At 38.8% G+C, this 26,506-nt stretch overlaps 1 protein-coding gene across 2 annotated transcripts in view; it reads right to left on the reverse strand.

Moving 5' to 3' along the window:
• The window catches only part of SEMA3D (semaphorin 3D), a 260,951-nt gene that overhangs the window by 61,528 nt on the left and 172,917 nt on the right, over positions 1 to 26,506 (reverse strand). For both annotated transcript variants that reach the window (XM_089685964.1, XM_089685971.1), the window contains exons 9-11: positions 21,028 to 21,142; positions 17,793 to 17,862; positions 15,774 to 15,918 (exon numbers count right to left, since the gene is read on the reverse strand). In XM_089685964.1, coding sequence (XP_089542090.1) covers positions 15,774 to 15,918; positions 17,793 to 17,862; positions 21,028 to 21,142 — 330 coding nt within the window. The remainder of the gene's footprint in view (positions 1 to 15,773; positions 15,919 to 17,792; positions 17,863 to 21,027; positions 21,143 to 26,506) is intronic.

Raw genomic sequence — 26,506 nt, forward strand, 5'->3', positions numbered from 1 at the left:
CATTTCCTACTGACCCTGGAGTCAGTTTGTGGGCATGTCATATGTAATTTAATACACAGGCAAACTTAAAAAGTATGATGACAGATAGATAGATAAATGGTCATATCAGATTTAAGAGAACTCCTGTATTTAAAAGAATAGCTGTAATAGAGTTTTGGTTATAAGATCCATGAATTCAGAAATGTGTTTTAATTAAGTAAATAGATGAAAGTAGGGACTCACTGGTTATAACCATATGTACTTTTTTAATTTTTTTTTTACTAACTTTTGCCTGCTTACACCACTGCAGCCTTAAGGTGGCACTATACCTCTGTTTAACAGTGTAATTATACGATACAAACACAGCATTAAAATAATACATTCTATAGAAAAATGCAAATTATAGTATTTATTCCTTATATTTTTTATTTTGGTCTATTTTCAGCCAATAAAAAACATAAGCAGAATTTTTTTATAGGTAAGCAATTTAATTACAGAGTTATATTCTGGTTAGCTGACACGAATTGACACTACTAAATTTTACCTGAAAATCTAGGCTTTAATGACCTCCGGTCAAAAAAAAGGTTCACAGTGACTGCCACCAATCATGTTTTTGTTACTTCAAAAGAGAAACATGACCAAAGCACTTACTTGTGCACTCCTGTGACCCAGAACCAGTTGACAGTGGGCTAAAGCCAGCTATATCGACTGACGTCACTGAGCCAATCTTGTTTCTGGATGTATCCAGACAATAATTTGGGGATCCCCCCAGATGTCTCATCGGCAACTGGCTCAGCCTCTTAGCATGCCCCCGAGATCCTGAGCCAACTGTCACTGCCCCCTCCACAGTCCGACATTCCAGTGAGTGCTGGAGGGGCAGAGCAGAGAGCCAGGGACTGACAGTCACCATTCTGTGCTCAGAGAGGACCCAAGAACTCAGCAATCAGTGGTCACATGGCCACTAAGTTCTCAGGCTTAGAGCCAGCAGGGGAAAGCTACAGCATGTGTATGTGTTTCCTTTTTTTTCTGCTTCTCTTTTAAAGTCATGACAAATACCATTGATCTATATGTTGTAGTTATACATGCAAATAAATAGTTTAAAATTATAATGAAAAACAAATAAAAATAATTACACAATAATCCTGCAGAGCAATAAGAAGAAGTTGATGTTATTGATAGATAGCAACAGCTGGATGAATGAGATGAGATGAATAAGTCCTACAACAACCCATAAAAAAGTACAAAGTAATAAAACTATGTTCAGTCAGCGGTCGCCTCAGGTATAAATAGTACAAATACCTTAAAATAGAAATAAATCTTTTGAGCAATTTATAGCAACATTGCATCTCATTCAGTCTGGATATACTGTATTGAACCATTAACATAAAATCCTTTTTCAGTGAAGATAGTTCATCAGAACCAAATAAATGCTAAAAGATATCAACATATCCTTTCTTATAGCTCATCCAAGATGCATGCATAATCCCACTTCCAAAAGATTGCAGTTGATACATAGTTAGTCTGGTTGAAAAAAGACAAAAGTCCATCCAGTTCAACCATAAAAAAAAAAAAAAAAGGTATAATCCTACACCCACAGTTGATCCAGAGGAAGGCAAAAAAACCTAGCAACACATGATTCCCCGAGAGGCAATTAGATATTCCCTGGATCAACTTTACCTATAAATAGTAACCAGTTATATTCTGTATATTCAGGAAAGAATCCAGGCCTTTTTTAAAGCAATCCACTGAGCTGGCCAGAACCAACTCTTGAGGAAGTCTATTCCACATTTTCCCAGCTCTTACTGTGAAGAAACCTTTCCGTGTTTGGAATTAAATTTATTTTCCTCCAGATGTAAAGAATGCCCCTTTGTCCTCTGTGATAACCTCAGGGTGAATAACTCTACACTGAGTTCACTATATGCACCACTGATGTATTTATACATGTTGATCATATCCCCCTTAATCTCCTCTTCTCAAGAGAGAATACATTCAGTTCCTCTAATCTTTCCTCATAGCTGAGCTCCTCCATGGTTCTTATCAGTTTGGCTGCCCTTCTCTGTACTTTCTCCAGTTCCCCAATGTTCTTTTTGTGAATTGGTGCCCAAATTTGAACTGCATATTCCAGATGAGGTCTTACTAATGATTTGTACAGGGGTAAAATAATATCTCTCTCTCTGGAGTCTATACCTCTTTTAATACAAGAGGATTTTGCTCGCTTTAGAAACCGCAGCTTGGCATTGCATGCCATTATAAAGCTTGTGACCTATCAGAACTCCCAGATTCTTCTCCACCATTAATTCCTCCGGTTGTACTCCCCCTAGTATACATGATGCATGCATATTCTTAGCCCCCAAGTGCATAACCTTATATTTATCAACATTAAACCTCATTTGCCACATAGTTGCCTAATTAAACAGTGCATTGAGGTCGGCTTGTAAGTGTAAAACATCCTGTAAGCACGTTATTCCACTGCACAGCTTGGTGTCATCTGCAAAGACTGAAAAGGTATTTATAATCCCAGACCCTATATAGTTTATAAATATATTAAAAAGTAAGGGCCCCAATACTGAACCTTGGGGTACACCACTGACAACCCTAGACCATTCAGAGTATGAAACATTAACCACTACTCTCTGAATATGATCTTTTAGACAGTTTTATATCCATTTACATACAGATTTTTCCAAGCCTGTAAACTTTACCTTACACATTAGCCGTGTGTGGGGAACTGTGTCAAACGCTTGTGCAAAATCCAAGTATACCACATCCTCTGTCCAAGGTTTTACTCGCCTCCTCATAAAAAGAAATCAGATTTGTTTGACAACTTCTGTCTTTCATGAATCCATGCTGTCTGTTACTTAAAATATTTTTTTCCAGCAAGAACTCATCTATGTGGTCTTTTATTAAACTCTCCAGCAGCGGCGGATTGACTATTTGGAAACTCGGGCACTGCCCGAAGGCCCGGGGTCAGTAGGGAGCCCCATGAGATGCCCCTGGTACCTTTTTCATAGGCTTTTTTGAGTTTGGACAAATTGCCCTATTGCACAGGGACCCCATGAGTTGTCAGTCCGCCCCTGCTCTCCAGTATCTTCCCAACTATAGAAGTTAAACTAACAGGTTTATAATTACTTGCTAAAGATTTTGACCCCTTTTTAAATATTACGCCAATGCAGTGGTACTATGCCAGTCATTAAAGAGTCCCTAAAAATTAGAAACAATGGCTTTGAAATGACAGAGTTCAATTCTTTAAGGACCCGTGGGTGTATGCCATCCGGTCCAGGTGCTTTATTCACCTTTATTCTGTCTTAATATTTTTGGATCATATCAATTGTGAGCTAATATGGGTTATCTGGAGCTGTGTCAATACCATGCCAAATATGGAAAAGAGCTCACCCATACTCCTTTGTACACAGAGCTGAAGAAGGTATTTAATAAATTTGCCTTCTCTTTGTCCCCAGTCACCCACTCTAGATTATTTTGTAAAGGGCCTACATGCTCAGACTGGACCTTTTTACCATTAATATATTTTAAGAATTTTTGGGGGTTTGTCCTGCTATCTTTTGCAATCTGTAGTTCGTTTTCAATTTTTTTTCCTTTTTGCATATTCTGTTATGTTCTTTGTAATGTTTAAACGATGATAGCATTCCTTCATTTTTATACTGAATAAAAGCTCTTTTTTGTTATCTATAGCTTTTTTAACTTTGTCCATAAGCCGCACAGGTTTGATTTTTAGCCTTTTAAACCTGTTGCCCATGAGAATATATTTTGCAGTGTGTTCACATACAGTCTTTTTGAAGAACTCCCATTTCGATGCCAATATTCCCTCCCAGTCTAAGTCTTGAAGAGCAGCTCTCAGCCTTGGAAAATTAGCTCTTTTAAAATTGAGCATTTTTATTTTTATGTGCTTGCTGTTTACAGCTAACAATAAATGAAATCATGTTATGGTCACTTCTAACCAGATGTTCTTTTATATGGACATTCGTAATAAGCTCTGCATGGTTTGAGATTACCAGGTCCAGTACAGCATCCTTAATTGGGGCCTCTATGAACTGTACCATAAAACTGTCCTGTAGTAGGTTTAAAACGTTTTGTCCTTTAACTGTTCCTGCAGTATCATTACTCCAGTCAATTTCCAGGTAGTTAAAATCACCCATTATTATCACTGTCCCAGCCCTTGCAGCCCTTTCGATCTGTGCAAGGATCTGAATCTCCACCTCCTCATTAACACTAGGAGGCTTATAAAAAAACTCCACTGATTACCTTTGCAGTATGCACCACCATGTGCATTTCCACCCATAATGCTTCAGTCTCATCACACTCTCCATCAACTAGGTCCTCTTTCACACTTGCTCTGAGATCACTCCTCACATAGAGACAGACATCACCACCTTTCCTATTTACCCTGTCTCTCCGAAAGAGAACATAGCCAGGAATATTATTGGCCCAGTCATGTGAAGAATGAAGCCAAGATTCAGTAATACCAATTAAATCATAGTTTTGTTCATGCAGGAAAGCTTCCAACTCACCTATTTTGCTTGGCAGATTTCTGACATTGGTGAACAAACACTTTAATTTATTGACACCTTGTGCCCACATATTTTGCATATTCTTTATTTTCATACAAATGGTACCAATTCCACTGGTTATTTGTAACATGGGAACGTTTTTATCATCTGCCATAGCCCTCCCCCCATCTTTCCCCATTCCACCCTCCAATAACTACTGACCCCTGTCTGATCTGTCTACCCCATTATAATCTAATTCTCCCTCCCCCCCTCAATCCTAGTTTAAATACTCCTCCAGCCTTCCCATAAACCTCTCCCCCAGCACAGTAGACCCATTTACATTTAGGTACAAACCATCTCTAGCATATAGGCTGCACCGTAATGAAAGTCAGCCCAGTGCTCTAGAAATCCAAATCCTTCCCTCTTACACCAGGTCTTTAGCCATGCATTGAGTTCTCTAATCTCCCCCTGTCTTTCCTGAGTTGAGCATGGCACAGGTAATATTGCAGAGAATATCACCTTGGAGGTCGTTCCCTTGAACTTGCAGCCTAGTTCTTTAAATTGATTCTAAAGGAGCCTCCATCTTCCATGTATTTTGTTATTGGTTCCAACATAGACCAAGACAGTTGGGTCATACCCAGCCCCTCCCAGTAATTTATCAACCCGGTCCACCACATGCCGAACCCTGGCACTAGGTAGACAGCAAACCATTCAGTTGAGGCAATCCTGGCGACAAATCAGTCCTTCTGATTATAGAATCCCCTACTACCACCAACTGTCTAGGCTTTCCTGCACTACCCTCACCACCCCTCCCAGATGGTCTGCCCTCCAGGTTGTTAGGGATAGCAGTGACATCCAGGGCTGCCACCCGAGCTTGCCACCCCCACATCTTCACCCAACTTGGCAAATTTGTTTTGGTGCACAAATCCAGGGCCAGCCTTCCTTTTCTGTGAGCCCTTACCACTCCCTCTCATTACAGTAACCCATCTTCTTACCTGGTAATCCTGATTAGCCCCTCCACCCTCCACATCAATCCCATTAGCTACCTGCTCAGAGAGTAGAAGACCCCTTTTAAGGTTGTCAGTTCTGCCCAGTGTTGCAACTTGGTCCTCCAGATCTCAAGTTTCCAGAAGGGCAACCCACTCACATTTGTTGCAGCGGTATCCATCCTGGAGCTGTTGCTCCATTGTTGCATACATGTGGCATACTGTGCACTGCACACAACCTTCCACCCTGCTAACACTCAAATTCCAGTTACAATATTAATAGGAAATATCAGTTGTCACTTACAGGTTAGTAGACTCCTGTTATAAACTCCTGTTTTCCATTCCGGTTTTTTAACTCCACTTATCAAATGTCCATTTGGTCAAGCAAGCAAAATACAGGCAAGCTTAAGAATGACCAAGCTAAGAGTAAGCTCTACAGCAAGTTATATAGTACCTGCACCACTTGTGACCAATTAACTCCTCCCCTTAATTAGCAGACTGAAGGAAGGCAAGGAAAGGGAAAAATATGCTAATTAAAAAGTGACAGAAAAAGTGATTTAAAAAAGTAAAAGCTTTTAGCAAGACCCAAAGAAGAAAATAAAATAACTACAAGCACCAGCAATCACCAGCAGTCAAAAGTAAAACTTTTTCACTCTCCACTCATATTTCCCACTCTTTTTAGCTATCAGCCAGCAAAAAATGCCAGACACAAATGTGTGCTCTACAGCAAGTTACATAGTACCTGTAGCACCTGTGACAAATTAACCCCTCCCCTTAATTAGCAGACTGAAGGAAGACAAGAAAAGGAAGAAAAAATGCTATTAAAAAGTGACAGAAAAAGTGATTTAGAAAAGTAAAAGCTTTTAACAAGACCCAAAGAAGAAAATAAAACTACAAGCTCAGCTCTGATGAAGAAGGGTCCCCCTTCGAAATGCATCAGCCTCACTGTGAAGGTCTACCCTCGTGATGTGACTCATACTGGCTCTACTCTTCAATTTCCTTTGAGGATCTGGTTATGCTTGTTATACTTCCTTGTTTGTGAGTATATACTTTTATTTAATAAATTCATAGTTTACTGAGGTAATGCGCAAGGTTGGTGTGCTCTTTTTGCTTCACTTCACAGTTTTGGTCGGGCTTCCCCAGCCTTGTTTTAGTGCTGCACAACCTTCTATGCATTTGTGGAACAGTTTCAAGGAATACTTTCACCTTTCCACCCTTGTTTTGAGTCCTAGAGTGCAGGAGGTTTTGTTTCTGTTTCAATATGAATAGTTTGCACCTTGTGATTATCCCTCTGTATTTGCTCTCATGAAGTCTTCTCTTGATTGTAGACTTTGACAGTTATACGCCCACCTCCTGGAGAGTGTCCTTCACTTCTCTGGATGTTGTGAATGGGTTTTTATTTACCATAGAAAGGATCCTGTGGTCATCCACCACTGTTGTCTTCGGTGGATGTCCATACCTTTTTATGTTGCTGAGCTCACATGTGCGTTCTTCTTTCCTCAGAATATCCCAAACTGTTGATTTGGCCACTCTTAATGTTGCTGCTATCTCTCTGATGGATTTGTTTCATTTTTGAAACCTTACAATGGCCTGTTTCACTTGCATTAACAGCCCCTTTGAACGCATGATGTAGGTTCACAGCAGTAGATTCCAAATGCAAATACCACACTTAGAATCAACTCCAGACCTTTTACTTGCTTAATTGATGAAGAAATAATGAAGGAGTAGCGCACACCTAGCCATGAAACAGCTTTTGATTCAATTGTTCAATTACTTTTGGTCTCTTGAAAAAGGGGGGATGACTACTTTTAAGAGCTGTAATTACTAAACCCTTCCTCCAATTTGGATGCGCATACCCTCAAATTAAACCTGAGAGTGTGCACTTTCAGCCCATATCCATTCTATAACTATAGAATGAATATGTTTTGGTAAATACCTGACAAAATATAAAATTGTGCCTTGTTTCAGTACAGAACACAACCAGATGTCCCATTTACTGTTGACGAGATCAACTTTCCTCTTATTACAAAACTGGAAATAATCACATGAATGTAGCTAGCAAACCCTCCAACATAGACCAAGAGAAGCAGCAAAAGAGGGGGTTGCAGATACTTCACAAGGCTCTACCAAACACCAATATGTGGGAGTTTTTATTTCTGACAGTAGGGTAAAATAGTAGATGACAGCTTCGAAGATGTGTAAATTTGATTTGTGTTTTTTAACATGTCTAAAGAGCTGTCATTATCACACAGATAATTAATTTTACAAGTTTTTCTACAGTGCTATAAATTCACTCCTACAGATATTTTATATTTCCATATTCCTATAAACAAGGACATACATCATTTCCCTATTTTTTTTTTACATTTCAGACATTTTAGAAAATAAAATTTCCCTATTTTAACTCCAATTTCAGATGTTATGTTTGTCCTTTGGAATATTGTAATATGTCTTCATAGCTACACAATATTTTATTATAATGGTTTGCATAAGTCGCCATGTTCCAATAAAAGCATAATTTTTAAAAAAAATCAGCAGAAGAACACATTAGAGTTATTTATTTTTTTATATAGTTACCATTAACTTTTATTAGGATAAAGCCCAAATTAACTCACATGAGTAAATGCATAGTCACATGCACACTAACAATCTCCATTTTTACAGTCCTGTTAAAGATGTTGTGGAGAGAGTCTAAATATGTTCTTGCTGTTCAAGAAGCACACGAGTTAGGTCCAATGCACTCAATAATTAGAAATTAGTAACAGACCTGGTCAGACACACCCCCTATGTTTCTCTACAACAGTGGTCTCCAAACTGTGGCCCATGGCCTGAATGCGGCCCTTTGTCTGTCTCTATCCGGCCCTCAAGATACTATTCCTCCCATTGACACCAACAAAGACGCACCATTTCTTCCACTGGCACCAACTATGGGGCATTTTTCTTTCCACTGAAACCAATGATGGGGCACAATTTCTCCCACTGATATAAACAATTAGATACTATTCCTTTAACTAATACCAAGGATGGGGACTATTACTCCCACTGACACCAATGATGGGGCATTATTCCTCCCACTGACACAAATTATGGGGCACTATTCCTCCCCGCCAACACCAATGATGGGGTGGCAATCCTCCCACTGTCACCAATGGTGTGGCACTATTCCTCCCACTGCCACCTATGGAGGGGCACTATTCCTCCCACTGATACCAATGATGGGGCAATATTCCTCCCACTAATACCAATGATGGGGCACTGTTCCTCCAACTAATACCAATGACTGGACACTATTCTTCCTATTCCCCACCTTCCACTGACTACAAGCACTATGTCATTTTTTTTTACTCCTACTGGGCACTCCAGCCCTCCTAAAGTAAACAGTAAACCGGCCCTTTGTTTAGAATGTTTGGAGACCCCTGCTTTACAACAAGGATAGGCAACCTTAAAGAGATGGAGATGTACCTGAACAACATGGGAGAAGTCAAAGATCACCAGGCATAGTGTTGCCTTCTCCCACCTGATTTAACTTTTTAATTGCTGTACTACCATCTCACAATTACCGTATTGAGTGGTAATCTGGGTTTAAATCAAGTGGTGAGGAGGGAACATATTACCTCCTCACCTCCCATCAAACACACTCAGGTCGCTTTCCAGAGGAGTGGCACTTTTGAAACAGCCCTTAGTTGCATTTGGCTGCAGCACCCTTAGGTCTCAGTCAGATATAAAGTTGGGGGGGTGGGGGTGGTAAGACCCTGCAGTTTAATTGTGGTTTTTACTGCCCCCAATCCCTACCCCCTTTAGCTGCTGAGGCAGTCAGGAGGAAGTCAAAGGTGTAAACATGCCGCAGCAAGAATTAAACTCCCTGTTGCTTTTGGTGGGTGCTACCTCTTGCCAATCATGACCCATTCAAGTAAATGAGACCACTATGCAAGCGCCCTGCAACTGCATGCTTCTGCGGGGGCCAAGAGGTTAAAGCAGGTGGTGAGGCAGCAACACAATGCTACCTGATGTTGTGCAGAGGGTCTAAATATGTTTTTGCTGTTCAACAAGCACACGAGTTAGGCCCAATGCACTCAATAATTAGAAATTAGTAACAGACCTGGTCAGACACACCCCCTCTGTTCCTCCACTGGCACCAACTATGAGGCATTTTTCTTTCCACTGAATCCAATGATGGGGCACAATTTCTCCACTGATATAAACAATTAGATACTATTCCTCCAACTAATACCAAGGATGGGGCACTATTCCTCCAACAAATACCAAGGATGGGACACTATTCCTTCCACTGGCACCAATGATGGGCCAGTATTCCTCCCACTGACACCAATGATGGGACACTATTCCTCCCACTGACACCAATGGTGGGGCATTATTCCTCCTACTAACACCAATCATGGGACACTATTTCTCCCCGACACCAATAATGGGACGGCATTACTCCCACTGTCATCAATGATGGGGCACCATTCCTCTCACTGTCACCAATGATGGGGCACTATTCCTCCCACTAATACCAATGATGTGGCAATATTCCTCACACTAATATCAATGATGTGGCACTGTTCCCCAACTAATACCAATGACTGGAACATATTTCTCCTATTCCCCACCTTCCACTGACTACAAGCACTATGTCAATTTTTTTTTACTCCTACTGGGCACTCCAGCCCTCCTAAAGTTTGAAGGACAGTAAACCGGTCCTTTGTTTAGAATCTTTGGAGACCTCTGCTTTACCGCAAGGGAAGGCAAACTTAAAGAGGTGGAGATGTACCTGAACAACATGGGAGAAGTCAAAGATCACTGGGCATAGGTTTGCTTTCTCCCACCTGATTTAACTCTTTAATTTCTGTACTACCATGTCACAATTACCTGTATTGCACAGTAATCATGAGTTTAAATCAAGTGGTGAGGAGGGAACATATTGCCTCCTCACCTCCCGTCAAACACACTCAGTTCGCTTTCCAGAGGAGTAGCACTTGTGAATCAGCCCTTAGTTGCGTTTGGCTGTGGCACCCTTAGGTCTCATGCAGATATAAAGTTGGGGGGGGGGGGTGGTGGTGAGACCCTGCAGTTTAATTGTGGTTTTTACTGCCCCCAATCCCTATCTCCTATAGCTGCTGAGGCAGAAGTCAAAGGTGTGCATATGCCACAACAAGAATTGAACCCTCTGTTGCTTTTTGTGGGTGCTACCTATTGCCAATCATGACCCATTCAAGTAAATGAGACCACTCTGCAAGTGCCTTACAACTGCATGCTTCTATGGGGACCAAGAGGTTAAAGTAGGTAATGAGGAAGTAACACAATGCTACCTGCTTTAGCCCAGTGTTTTCTTTACTGCACAAGATTGCAGGGCACTTGCAGAGCTGCTTCATTCATATGAATGGATCATGATTGACAGCTGCTACACCCACCAACCATGACAGGGTGTATATCTCCTACTGAGGCTGTGGCATGTGTACACCCCTGGTCACTGCAGCTAAAGGGGGTGCGGTTGGGGAGGGATGGTAAAAACACATCTTAACTATGGGGTTTTACCAACCCCCACAACTGAAAATGTAAATGAACCCTTACTGTTCTGAGCCCCCTATAAGGCTGCTTTCACACTGATGTGCTGCAGTTTACCTGCACCGCATCTGCGACTTTCCTGGGTTAGCTGCGTTTTGCCATAGACAATTATATCCTGCAGGTGTGGTGCACTTTCTGACAGCACACAGGAGTTTTGGTAGGCTTTCAGAAAGTGCACTAAACCCACAGAATAGAATAGAAGTCTATGGCTAAGCACAGCAAACCAGCAGGAAAGCTGCAGGTACACTGTACTGCACCCATGGTGTGGGCAAATCACAGGGCATCAGTATGAAAGCAGCTATATATTATTATGCCCAGTGTATTGCTTCACACTGACCTGAACATCTCTTCTTTACTGCTGCTGGCACCAATCTAGAGATTTCTAGCCAGGATAAGGGATGGATTGCAAATGGTATCCCTCCACATCGGACAGAAGCCAGCACTACAGAGGAGGCATCGGCTTATGTGGCTCTTGCTCCCTACTACAGTTCCAACTTTACAAGTAGTCCCTCTGCATTGCACTGTGTTTGATGATTTGGGATTATTATTATTATTATACAAGATATACGGGATGGTGGGTCAGCAAGCCCAGACTGCGATCTACCTGTTACCTGGCCGAGATCTACTGGTAGATTGCAAGTTACAGGTTGCTGACCCCCACGCTACAATGTAAGTCTGTGTAAGGACACAAAAGGGTTTTACTTTTGCAAGAGATTTCTAATGTTCTAAAATTCATGAAGGCATCCTCACATGTCTTGACAAGCTATTTAAGCCCCCAACTAGGGAAGCAAATAACAAACTGCTCATTCCTGCCTCCCATGCCTCAATATTGGTTAGTGAGTTTTTTTTTAAGAAATAAAAAGGAGAACCATGATTTCTCATAATGCACTGATAGCCACTAGTGTTCACCTTGTTGCATGCTTGGACCCCTCACCTAACCTGCAAATTCATAAAAAATTGGTAATGGTGGAGCCCGTAAAACATAACAACACATTAACGCAATGGGTCACCATCTCTACTTAAATCCACAAACAATTCCCACCCACAACCCCATCAGAATGGTGGGATGGGAGAGAGGAATACAATGGGACTTTAAGTGTGCCACCAAAAAGAGTGCAAACAATATATGTAAAACACAAAAAAAGTTATTTACAAATATTAAAAACAAACAGCATATTATAAAATAAGTGCCATTTACATATTTCCGCAGATATATCAATGGGCGTAAAAATGGATTGTCTCATTTCACAAACAAGTTGCTTTTTAATTTTTAATATTTGTAAATAACTTTTTTTGTGTTTTACATATATTGTTTGCAAATATTAAAAATTAAGAAGCAATTTGATCGTGAAGAGCATCAAACCTTTTTTATGCCCATTGATAGATATGGCACTTATTTTATAATATGCTATTTGTTTTTAATATTTGTAAATATTTTTTGTGTGATATATATATATATATATATATATATATATATATATATATATAGTTAGCACTGTGTATGGTGGCACACGTAAAGTCCCATTGTATTCCTCTCTCCCCTCCCACCATTCTGGTAGAGTTGTGGTTGGAAGATTTTTGGCTAATCTGCAAATTTACTGGCCATGAGTGAGCAGCAACATACATAGATATTAATCACGAGATTAGACTTTGTGGATGAAAACTTTCTACATTAGTCTATCAACTGAGATATAAGTACAGCTCAGTAGCTTGGATATTACTACCTAAAAGGCTTCATTTAAGTCAGAAATTTGGCATAACCGAGTTTTACAACTGGGTCCTGTCACTACAAAGTAAACTAACAAAAGGCATTGAGTTTATTAACACTCCAGGAGAGCACAGGTGTTTTTAATACTTTCTTACATGTAGTAATTTTGAGGGGACTATTTGATTCAAACAACAGCAGCTACTATAATTCACATTTGACTCTATGCTTCACAATATTAGTTATGCTTCACTATATTAGTTATGTTGAAATTCTTTATGACAATGATGGCGTAAAAAGAAGGAATGTGGAAAAGTTGGATATTTGAAGCTTTTTGACATTTTGAACTGCTGGTAAGCTCCACCAGATATATGACTATATGCAGACACCTTTAGGTGTCTGCTTTACATAGCAGCGTGCAGTTTACAACATGTAAGGTTAACTCAGGTTCAAGTCAATGAGACTCAATGATTTGCATTCCAGCAAATCAGTCAGAAAAAGAAACTCCAAGCTGCAGAAAATTTTCCAGGGGTCACCTCTGACATGTTTCCTCTGAAAAGTTCTTTTATCAAACAGTACAACTACACACCAGAATCCAGTGTTCTCAAAAGGCTTTATTGACCTAAATGGTTAGGACAAGATTTTTTGATAACACTGAATGTGTTCTGTGTGCAGTTGTACTGTTTGAAAGTTTTTTAGGTTCAAGTATAATTCTAATTTAAAAATTGTGGTGTCTCAAGAGTAACACTGGAGTTCAATTATTCACATTTCTGGTTTTGGAAAACTCACTTATACTTTAACTTTGTAATCATTTGCTAATTAATTAATTACTAGAGCTAACCTCCATCTCAGTAAAAATTGTTGGATAGTATATAAAAATACATTATAACCACATACTGATCTCCACTGTAAAGTAGCGCAACAAAATACCATATGCCAATTTCATTTTCAGATTCATTCTGTGAAAAATGAACATAGACTAAATGGTTAACACTTCTGCCTGGCAGTACTAGGGGCGTTGGTTCGAATCCCAGCCACGGCACCTCCTGCCTGGAGTTTGCATGTTCTCCCTGTGCCTGCGTGGGTTTCCTCCGGGTACTCCGGTTTTCTCCCACACTGCAAAGACATGCTGGTAGGTGAATTGGATCCTGTCTAAATTGTCCCTAGTATGTGTATGTATGAATGTAAGCTAGTGACCTTAGATTGTACACCCCTTGAGGATTAGGGACTGATGTGAATGTATAATAGATATGTAAATCGCTGCGTAAATTGACCGCGCTATATAAGTACCTGAAATAAAATAAAATAAATAATGACTAAACCAGTTCTAAAAAAATGAAATTTGATATTTTGGATGGCATCCTAGGTAAAGCAACTTACAAAAATAAAGGAAATTTTAAAAAACTGACAAAATTTCCCTTTATGGTTTAACACAGACTTCTGTGTTTCAACTGCCAAATGCAACTTTCCTTAATTTAAACTCTGACATATAAGCTGCCAATTCCTAAATGTTCTGTGTATTAATAAGGTACTATGAATGAAAAGTAATACCAAAGAACATAATGCTTGCTTCAGTTTAGGAGTGCTTGCTTTAGTTTATTTTTATAGAAATATTTTATTAGAAATCTCAGTAATACATTTTCTCCTTCTACTTTCATGGTCAGTGATGTCAAATTGCTGAAATATATATTTTTATCCTGGAAAAAAAGATGACAAGTTCTTCATTTATGCTGTGTTTGCATTTTTGTGTCTGTTTTTAACTCAGTTGTTCAAATTGTATCAGACATCATTTTTTAATCTTTGCTGTAAAGTAAGATAATACAGAAATGAAAAAATATACCCTGTGTAGGAAACATTAATATAAAAAAATATCTGTAAGATGAATAACATCACTTTAGAATATAGACACAGGAAAAGGCAATCTTTTTAGGTATAGTAATGGGACTCCTTAGCAGGTCAGCTAAGGTTTTCTAATGTTTGCAAATGTGTCTCTGTTTTGGTATGTTAATCTACAGAGTAGTCAATCAGCATTTTTCATTTTTATCAATCTAAAATGTTAAATAAGAGTAAAAAAATGCACTAAATGCATGAAGGATTTTTAAAGCCTAATTCACAATTCTTGTTTTTATTTTGGGTAGTGTGGGAGGATCAAAACTGTGGTACATTTATTGTTGTCTGTGTCCCAACAGGAAAGGTTTTCCATCATCTCCTGTGCATGTCCTTGCCAGGACAGCAAAGGAGGTAATGGTACAAATGTGGACATTCTGGGGTCACATATGTAACATAATTCCACATTTGAAAATACCTATTTATAAAATAAAGCACTGAAAGTTATATTGCCATGCACATATTATTTAGTATAGATAATGGATGTTCCAGAGTTTTGGTTTAACAAAATAACAAAATATGATGCTCGTAAACACATAGTTTTATCACTCTAGAGTCTACCCCAAGATGTATTGGACACTATACTAAAGACCTTTGCATTCTGCAATCCCATCAGCCTAAATGTACATAAAGTACCTTCAGATTCAAGTTCCTCCTTTTCTTCTGCATTTATTGTCTGCCGCAGATTTCACCTATCAGTTTTGGTCCACTCCATAGTGATTCCTCACTTTTTATATTTATATTAGCTATTTTATTAATAAAACCTCAGTCACAATATTAACATCAGCTGTTCTAAAAGAAGAGCCCTTCTTTTTGGCACCATTCATGAGGCACCCATCTGGCTGCATGCTATGATAGAAAAATAGCAGAGGACCTATATGTTTGTGGTCACTGTCAGACAAACTACAAAACACATAAAAAAATGGTGGCCCAATAGATCCCAACCTGGAGAATTCTGATCATTAAATTATTGGTGAAGCAGATTATTCCTTATTTGCTTATCTTACAATTTGGGCAACACTTCCAAATTTTCAGATGAGTTAAGCTAGGTCACAATAGAAGTGATATTACATAGCTTCAAAGGAATGCAAAACAATTGAATGACATTACCTTTCAAAGAAGAAAAAAAGAAAAGACACATACCGTACCAGGACGAGGATAAGGAATCCTTCCATCATACTGTACCCATTTGTGATCAGGACTTTCTTTATGGGCATAGGGACCATTGAAAACTCCCCTTATATCTGCCATGCTATATACACATACAGCAGATGCTTTAAATATAGAGCTAAAAGGGAAATAGAAAAGATGTTCCAGATGTTGAGAGTAATAAAAGTATTATGCAACACTGTAAAATAATAGCTCTAACCCCTGGTGTTGTATAGTCCTGTGGTTAATAAAATTTTCCTAACAAATACAAAATGGAAGTGATCATAGTATCATTTAGAATAAATCTTCCACAGTATCAGAAAAAAATAATAAGAAAAGGTTTATTCAATATTGTATAGTTAGCCCAGTCATATATCTCACTAGAACAACATAATGAAATAACAAGGTCATTTGGTTTATGCTTGCTTTTAACTGAAGAAGACATATGGAAGAGAAGTCTCCTGCCACACTTTCCATACACCTCAATTAGTCAAGTGACTTTCTTTTATATATTTTGACTCAGAAAAGTGCTAAAGCTTTTGGCCTTTGTATCACATACTCTTAATAGGTTATATTCTAAAAATATGCCAATTACTGTTATTTAAAGGTTAGGTGAAAAATAAATAGGTCACTATTAGTCTAAACTACATCTTTCTTGAGACTATTTTGGAAGTCTGGAAGTCATTTATTTTTGCTGTAGTTTTTAGTATTATAAATGATCTGTGGACAAAATCACAAAACCATAACTACTGTAACATTTAGAAAAAGACAAAAATGCTTTTAAAGTTTTCTCATTCATGTTTCAGTTGTGATGGATTGCCGAGGTAGGTGTATTCTTAAGGAAAATAAATAAGCTACCATTATATAAAAAGGGCAAGTGATCTATGTGGTAAGAGAAACAAATAGACCCTATCTATTCAGAAAAATAAGATTACAACTAAAACGTATGTCTCATCTGATTTTTCCATCAAATTCTCTCTCCCATTCTCCCATGAACATTATGACTGTTATTCCATCCCATGCCATAAAGTTCAGCAGTACTCAATGGAAGATTCCATGTTGCCTTTTTAAAGGCTTACTTTAATGAACAAAACATGTAACATAATTAAAATACAGTAGGAAAGTGATATGATAAAATTTGGCTATAAATGTGAGAAAAAGTGGCAGTGAAAAAGTTAAATTAACTTATTTTTCTCAGTGCCCGTTTGAAAAAAATGGGAAAACAGTTGTGTACACAGAAAAGAAGACTTTATCTATGAGATAGGTAACAGCAGAATTTAAAAAGGAGAACAGTTGCAAACACTGGAACCCAGAGGTAAGATAAAATGGAAATATTTTGGTCCAGGGAAATGTTCTGACAGTCTTCCTAGGGTCATGAAAGTATATCTACCATATTGCATCTGAAGGACTTGTATCTTTTTACAATCAGTTAACTACATAACTAAAACCAGTTAGCAATGTAACTAAATGACCAAAGCAAGGCCGTTTTAATAACAATAAATTACTAGAGCTTTGCACAATTCACATATATATTAGGGATTCTGTGGACAGGTGTGGTTTATACACATAACAAGTTGTTGTTAGGAGAACCTTCTTAAATTGACAGGATTCATTCTGTGTACTGCATGAGCAAAGAGCCAGTCTGTTGGAGCCAGAATTATTGTTGGTTGGTAGGGGATCAAATATGTATTTTACTCACTGAACTGCAACTCATTTTATAACTTTTGTGTTTTTTCTGGATTTTTGGTTAATATTCTGTCTCTGTCATTTAAAATACACCTATGATAGACACTATAGACCCTTAATTTCTTTGTAAGTGGGCAAATGTACAAAATCTGCAGGGATCAAATAATTATTTCCCCCACAGTATAATCGTAATCCAACAGCAAGTTACATATTGCATGGACAGTGTGGCAAAATACTCATACATACAACAATCAGATTGTGAGCAACGGGGTTCTGGATACTACTATTTAGCTTTATTGTCTTTACAACTAAAACTGAAATCAATACCTTGTGGTAGTGAAAATTCCATACACAACTGGGTTCCTTTCATCTTTTGTTGGCAGCAAAAATATATCCTCTGTAAAAGATAAAATATGAATTAAGTAATATTATTTTCATAGAAGCAACAGTTTATGCAGTGTTTAATAAATAAATAAATAAATATATATATATATATATATATATCAGTCTCTGCCCTCATGGAGCACACAGTCTACGGTCCCTAACTCACGTTAGTTTATACACGTACTAGAGTAAATTTAGAAAGTTGTTTTATCTATGAACAAGACTTTGGAGTGTGTGAGGAAACTCGCACAGGCACAGGAAGATCAAACTCCATGCAGGTAGTGTCATGGTTGGGGTAGAGGAGACAACAATTAAGCTACTGCAATTATACTATTAGCTAATAGAATATAGCATACACATATTTAGTGTGTTTACTGTGTACCTTGCACTTGTTTAGTAAATAATGTAATAATAACCCTGGGTTCACACGAGCCTGCAGGCCCCGAGCTGGTTGCGGGTAGAGGAATCGCAAAAAGACCATGCACTTTTCCTGCGGATGCGTTTTTGAAAAGATGCATGCACCTTTTGTGTAGGACACACCCGAGCAGAGGCGGGCTGCACCACCTGCACTAGTGTGAACAGAGCCTTAAATCCTGAAATATAAACCCTCTGCCAACTGTATTACTGTAGACTTATATACAAAAAAAATACATTGTTCCAAAATTGGAGATGTAGAAACAAGGTAAAGCAACTCAATTATGCACGAAAACAGAGGAAATGGGGTGCAGAAAAATGGTCGCAGGTGCTCTAGACTTTTGAGTAAATATTTGCAATATTTGACTATAGGAGGAGGCACTTTGTTTGCGATGGGCTGGAAGCACAGGGCTGCATTTATGCAAATGAAGTTGGAGATTTTGTCAGATCAATGGTGTCTGAGAAATACAGGGACATACTTATCCATCAAGCTACCATCAGGGAAGCGTGAAATTGGCCACAAATTTATTCTGCATTTGGAAAACAACCCCAAATATGCAGCCAATCTCATTAGAAACTATCTTTTGTGTAAAGAAGAACAAGAAGTCCTGGAGGTGATGTTTTGGCCTCCACAGAGCCATGATCTTAAAATCATCAAGTCTGTCTGGGATTACATGAAAACACAGAAGGATTTGAGGCAACCTATATCCACAGAATATAAAGAAAACAAAATGAGGGCGCACCGGCCTAGTGCATTATCGTAAAAAACATTTATTAAAGAAAAAAAGATAGGTATCGTACTCACAAATGACAATATTGTCAAAGGCAAATCATAAAGAACAGCACTGTCCAATCCACACTACCTGACCGTCCGCAATGGGAATCCTGGACTTTCAACAACTAACGCGTTTCGAGGACTTGCCTCTTCCTCAGGCAAATCCTCGAAACGCGTTAGCCATTTGGAATTCCAGGGTTCCCATTGCAGACGGTCAGGTAGTGTGGATTGGACAGTGCTGTTCTTTATGATGTGCCTTTGACATTATTGTTGTCAGTAACCTGGCTATGACCAGAGACGTGTGGACTGACATAGGGAACACCAGGCTTCAGGAGTAATGAAAATAATACCATTTATTTGTGACACACAGTAACCAGTAACAACGCACAGTGCAACAACGACAACTCAATAACAAACCCTACACCCAATACAAACACGAACAGCAACAAGAGTAGTCAGGCCAGCCGGGGTCATACGGGAGATCAACCATGGGATGCAGGGGAAGACGGGACACAGAGCAGGTAGCAGGTTTAGCAGGTAACAGGTTAGCAGGTAACAGAGGCTCAAGGAAAACACCAAGGCACTGATCGCAGGCCTGGTTGCTGTTTAAATACACCTCCTGCAATCAGCCTCAGGTGATAGCTTGATTGCAGGAGGTGAGATCCTGGCTGCTGAACAGCACTCTTTGGTAGGGACTGGTACTGCAGCCCACAGAGCAGGTGAGCCACAGCACCACCAGCGGTGAGCCCTTTCCTGACAATTGTATTTGTTATTTCTTTTAATAAATGTTTTTTACGGTAATGCACTAGGCCGTTGCGCCCTCTGTTTATTTTTTTTTATATCCTGTGCATTTGGACTTTCCCGGTCCATTGAGGGCAGCAAGGAGTGCACAATCCAGGACATCCGAGATGTGGCCTTAGCCTATGCTGAGTCCATCCCCAAGCGCAGGAGTATTTATAAACTATTAACACTTGTATTGCTGATAGCTTTCTTAATTATATATAAAAGTGACCACATAATCTCTGTACTTGGATGCAGAAGGGGCTTAGAGAGCCAGGGATGGACACTGTAGGGGGGAGTGTTAGCAAGAAGCAGTGAAACAGCAATACACTTATCTTTTTATGTCAGCGGGCTTGGACACTGAAGGACAGGCAAGCTGTGCTCTCAGCACAGCCAGAAAACTGACTATACTGTGATGGACATGCTTCTATGCTTCATGTCAGTTTGAAATAGTAAAGCAGGTGGACTGGCAAAATCATCAGGTATTTCACACAAAGGAAAAAATGCAAGGAAAACAGCATGTTTTTAACAAAAGTACACAGTATCAGGATATAAAATGTTGTAGTAACAAACACTTACTGAGTGAAATTATGTACATTTAGCTCTTGCAATATATTTCCTAAATAGTAATAGTAGCTTTCACTTGTTGCTCTTTATTTGTTAAGAGATTATGCTACTTGTGTACTTGCAAAAAAACTTTTATTTGCAAAAATGCAGTATTTCAAGCATTATAAAAGATTTACTACAGTACTTGCTTTTTCAATATGCCAGTAAATTTACAATTTATTTCAGACCAAGATTGTTTTTATAACACCAGTGAAGAATAATTAGATTAAGTAATTAACAATGAAAAGTACCAAAGTATCAAAAAATGTAATATTATATTCACAGAATGCCTTAGTCAGTAAAAACCAGTCAAGTGTTAAAGTGTCTTTGTGATATTATCATTCTCAAGGGATGACATATTTTGAATGTGGGAAAGTAGGAGTGTTTCCAGACGTAAACAAATGTTTATCTGTTTTAGCATATGTTGGAATAGCACTTCACTATATCAACCAGGTGATGATAGGAGACTCTTCCCTGAAGCAATGAGCTGTAATTTCTTGTCAAAATACAGCAATCACAGCTGGAGATCAACCTGATAAAATCTAACATATTTTATGTACATCTCCAAAAGATGAGTGATGAGGGAGATTACAAACAACTTACGCAGTTCATCAAAGTATGTGTCCCCTCCGTCTGGTCCTGGGATCGAACACACCAGTCGTGCTTTTAGAAATGTAGTCCATTTATTTATTAGGCTACGCTGCCCTCCAATATCATTCTAGAAGAGATATAAAATTTTATTACAATGAAAAATATTTGATAAGAACAAAGGATATATTTGATAAGAACAAAGAAACAATAATACAACCATGGTATGTGATTATGTTAGAGCTACAAGCAAGGTTTGTTATGTCTAATTTCAATAACTTTAACGTGTTTGTAAAGGCTCAAGGGTTTTTACCTCTATGCATTCTATGCATGACGGGAAAAAACTTATGTGTGCAGCAACCCCCCCCCCCCGATATTTACCTGAGCCCCATCGCGATTCAGTGATGTGCACAAGAGCTGCTGTCAATCACAGCCTGTGAGCCAATAAGGAGAGGAGGTGCCAGGCCAAGCCACGGCTCTGTGTGTCAATGGATACACAGAGCAGCTGCCCAGGAGCAATCCTGCTTGTGTTGCTCCCACAGCAAGCTGCTTGCTCTGGGGGCACTAGGCAAGAGGGAGGCACCAGAAGGTCCAGCGGAGGGAGGGGCCAGGAGATCCACAGGGCTGCTGTGTTGAAAACCACTGCACAGAGCAGGTAAGTATTTTTTAAAAAATGCCTTTAATATCACTTTGTCATCATTTGCTGCATTATTATGGATAAATATATATTATAAGTTAAAGTGATTCTAAATTCAAAAAAGGTTTTTTTATATACATTAAGGCAAAAAACCCTTCAGTTGCTGTTTCTCCCCCCATCTCCCTAAATACTTACCTGTATTGTCCTGTATTGATTCATTGCTGTGCCCATCTGCAGTTCTTCTCTCCCCTCTCTCTGCTCTCATTAACTTGGCTGAGGGCATTGGAAGCCATTGACTGCTGCTGCTGTCAAAAGACTGTGTGATGGGAGCTAGGGCAGGGCCGAGGTGCACTGAGTGTGTCTAAGGATGGTTTCCCGGGGGGGGGGCAGGGGAGGTAAGTATAACATCTTTTGTATCTTCGTTAAAATCAAAACTTTACAACCTCTTTAACACACAAATAGCATTTTCAAAGCTATTCCTTGCAGTGGCAAGGATTGCAGTATAGAAGTTAATTCTAGAAATACTATTTAAAGGCCATTAAAAATGACTGTTTAAACACACATTTAAATATTTTGGGACCAAGTTTTTTTTTATTTAGAAAGAAAGTGGACACATTGGAAGGAATTTACTTAAACTGGAACAGACAGAATGTGGAGCAGCTATGCAGTTTTTAGCTTCAGCTTTTATAGCTTGTCTGAAATTAAAAAGGTGATTGGTTACCATTCACAACTGCCACAGATTCTGGCTGCTCCATTCTTAGAAAATTCCTCTCGTTGTTTTCAAAAATCAGTAGTGACATTAAAAAAGAATTTGGCTGACTTGGAAAGGATGTCCGCCATTTTGCGGCTTTCCTCTTCCCAAACCATACCAGCTACATGGCCTCAACATTAGTAGGTATTTTGCAAAGGGGATTGCTAAAAAAAACTGTAAATAATAGATGAAAACACCCAGAATCTAAAAAAAAGTCCTTTATGTAAAAAAATAAATATACGTTGTTAATAAACAACGTGCCCTGAAGTAATGTAGATGCTGCATTAATCACTATGAGAACCCCAATACACATTTTTGGCTCATTTAGGCTCCATCCTGCAGCTGAGCCCGCTTGCTCCAACCCACTCCTGGGAGGTTGAGATGCACCTTCTTTTTAGTATGCCCACTGTTCCGGGAATGTGCCTGCTCTGCCTATCCTTTCAGTGCCAAAGTACAGTAAGAGAACTTTGCCGACAACCTGTCGATACATGGATGCTACCCAACAGCTACCCCCCTTGTAAAAAAAAAAATTGCTCCCTGATGTTGCTGAAATGTAAACAAAGGGAATATTAGGTCAATGACATCACCCAGGAATCCTGCTGCTGTGTTTACATTCCAGCAATGACAGGGTGCTGTCATTTGTGACAGCAGTAGTAGCAGTGAGGCAGGTCAGCGGACATTGCTCAAATATGCCCAATTCGACAAATCGCGAACAGGCTAGGTTCCAGCGATACTAATATTTAACTCAGCTCATCGCTAATAAAAATTTATCTTGCACCGGGATAGCGAGAGCAAATTGAATTATGATTGGTTTCTGTGGATTAGTGAACATAAGAATGCTCAATTAAGAATAAGGACTTCATTGTATAAAACAGTTAACTACTCTTTTTTTAATCTTTTTTCTGTGGTCAGAATATGGATGTCAGACCTCACTGACTCTATGTTGGAAGTAAGTAACCACAAAATGCATTAATTTATCATTTTACTGCATAGTGATCTATTAATTTCTAATAAATGTAAATATGTACAATGTTAACAATCTACTCTCTTTACTTACATTATTAAGCAGTAACATAAAAAGCTCAGATTTTTTGTATTTCTTGGTTAATCATGTATTTGTTCTAATCACTCAAAATAATTAATGATACATATTCTTTATAAAACGTCTTCATTTTTGTTGTCGTTATATTTGTTGCCGAATAGCGTGTAAATACTTCAAATCCTTTCTATGCTTCTAAGACTTGTGCACCTAAGAATGCTTTATACCAAACTGCAGCCCTTTAAAACACCTAAGGCAATGTCAGTTGTACAAGTTTAAGCAAGAAACCTGTCCTTTTCGTTAATACAAAAAATACACCTACGTACTGGACTGTAGTTCTTTGTTCTGTCAGCAATGAGAGTACTGCAAAGTGACAGATTTATTAAACTCCTGTAAAGGGACAGATTTATTCAATCTGAACTAGAGAAAGGCATGTGTTTTGCTATAATTCAGTGAACATCCAGCTGTTTTCTTGCATGCAGTCAGCTGTGACCTACACAACCATTCCTTTCTTATTTTTATACATTTTCCCAATTATAAACAATATACAAGTGTTATATGGGGAACATAGACAGAAGGGTAGTTGAATAGTATACCCATGTAGACACAAGATGAAAGACTTTGAACATTGTTAATGTAGTTAACCAATTTAGGTACAAGCACATCAAGATGAAACTGAGATTCATATTTCACCAAGGTCTGGATGGCCCACTTCTCCCCTTTTCCCCAACTGGTAGCCAAATAAAGACTGACACGTGACTTTAAGGGAAAAATCTGGGGGATTTTATAAACAATTCAGTATTCAAAAGCACTACCCTACTGCAGTTTTACCTATTGTTCAATGATAACTGAGGTTGCCCCTAGTTATGCTCTCTCAGACACCCCTGATGTCCATATGCACTCAGCTCCAGAGTCCCTAAAACATATTCCTGGCCTGCTTGGGCTCCATCCTGCAGCTAAGCCCACTTTTTTTCAGATCAGAAGGTTAAGATGCACCCTGTTTTATAGAGCACCCACTGTGTGTGCCATGAACCATCTCTGCCTCCCCTTTCAGTGCAGCATAATTCTACTTCTAATCTTCTACATAGCCATAATCTTGTTCCCACTTGCAGCCCTGAAAAGTTCCCAAATCTACCTTGCAAGGTGCTCAGATTTGCCACCATAAATAAAGTAGGGCTCCATGCCCAATGCCCCCTCTAGTCGACCCGCTACTTTATTTATCCCCATGGCACCTATAGCAAGACCACACTCCTCTGTCCTGGCTCTCAGTGCCATATTGTCCATCCAATAAACTAACAAAGGTGGCTGCCATGTAAACAAGTGGCTGCAGCAGCCAGTGCTCATCTAGTCAATTCATTTATTACAAATCAACACTTGCTAAAAAAAAGAGGGAATTCCACAACTGGATCCACCAGAACAAGCACCAAAGTGAATGAATGTCTGAACATTAGTGACTTGGCCGTGGCCCTGGTTTCCTGCATCTATAAGAAATCCCTCCCAGCCTCCCCATCTTTACAAGTCTGTAAAGAGGGCCCATCACACCTTTATAGTGACATTAATCAATTGATTCAATTAGACGAGTTTTACTAATCACTTTTACCTCAGAAATTACAATTAATAAAAAAGGCATGGATGAACTATGCCATATTTTTAATGTATTTTGGAAAATACATTTTCTGTAATATGTGACTTAAAAGAGAAGTTGGAGATATGATAAAACAAACAATTATACTCATCTAGGTGGATACAGCATCAGTCCTATGCTGCATCTATTCCCCAACACTTCTACACTGAGAACTGAGCGATCAATGACCGCTGATCACTCAGTTCTCAGTCTTCTGTGAGCAGAGAGCAATGACTGTCACTCACCAGCTCTCTGCTCTGCCCCTTCAGCGCCAGTCTGTGGAGGGGGCAGGAACAGCCGGCTCAGTCTCTTAGTGGCTCAGTGAGAGGTTGAGCAAGCTGCCACTTTAGACATCTTGGTGGGTCCCTACATTTAATCCAGGATCTCTGCAGAGTCTGGATAGGCTCAGTGACGTTAACTGACAGTTGGCTGAATATGGGTCATGTGAGTGCAGAACAAGTGCATTCCTGTGATCCCCAGGAGAAGTAGACCCAAAAAAGGCTTTGGCCCTACTGCTCCTTTAAGGATTAAATTTAGTATCACTCAGGCCACAATACCTATTTTTTATAGCTATTTACTTTACAGAAAATTTACAATAAATTCTTTATGTCGCAGTGCAGGATTCAAAAAATACTGTCAATTTCTTACACCTGATAGCCATTTTCTATTAATATTTTATAGCAGAAAGCATAATATTATCATCAACAGTCATTAATTTGACTCATTCCAGACAAATGGTCAGAGTTGATGAACCTTGACAGTTAAAGACATAACAAGAAATTTACTTGTATCTTAATCAGTTTGAAAGTGACCATAAATTCAAAGATCTGTGATACAAACATGTTCTACAATATAAAAATTATCTGAATGATCAAAATTTTTTGGAACACATGCATATTTAGGAATGCAAAGCTTCTCTAACTGAATCACTATAGGCAAACATATTTTATATGTTTATGTTCACCTTGCATGCCATTGCAACCACTTCATCAAAAGATTGCTTTGGCTATAATTCAAGTACTTTTTACTTGAATCTGTTCCTCATTGCAATAAAAAATGCAACAATCAAAGCAGTCACTTTAGTACCATTGTATGTTACCAACACTACCATTTTATATGTTCCTTTCTCTCTTCTGCTTTTTTACTACCTCCCAATATAGTCTAATGTATTTCAAATATGCATATTATGATAAACATGTAAAAATACAACTGCCACCTTCCCTCAGTAGAAATGTAATGAGATTTGCAATAGATTTTACCTTCACTGTTCCTGGCTACCTACCTGATGCTCATAAGAGAACCTGTCATGAAAGAAGTACTGGAACCTGTTCTCCTAAAAATGCTAGATGCCTAGCTGTCTAATTTTAATACTTTTAAGTGGCAGACTCAAAACAAGCATGTTGTACATGGGTGTTAGAAAAGTGTCAAAATTCCCTATCTCTT

This window comes from Staurois parvus, unplaced genomic scaffold, assembly GCF_062004578.1.
Source record: "Staurois parvus isolate SC_StPar_1 unplaced genomic scaffold, SC_StPar_1.0 ptg000019l, whole genome shotgun sequence".
NCBI lineage: Eukaryota > Metazoa > Chordata > Amphibia > Anura > Ranidae > Staurois > Staurois parvus.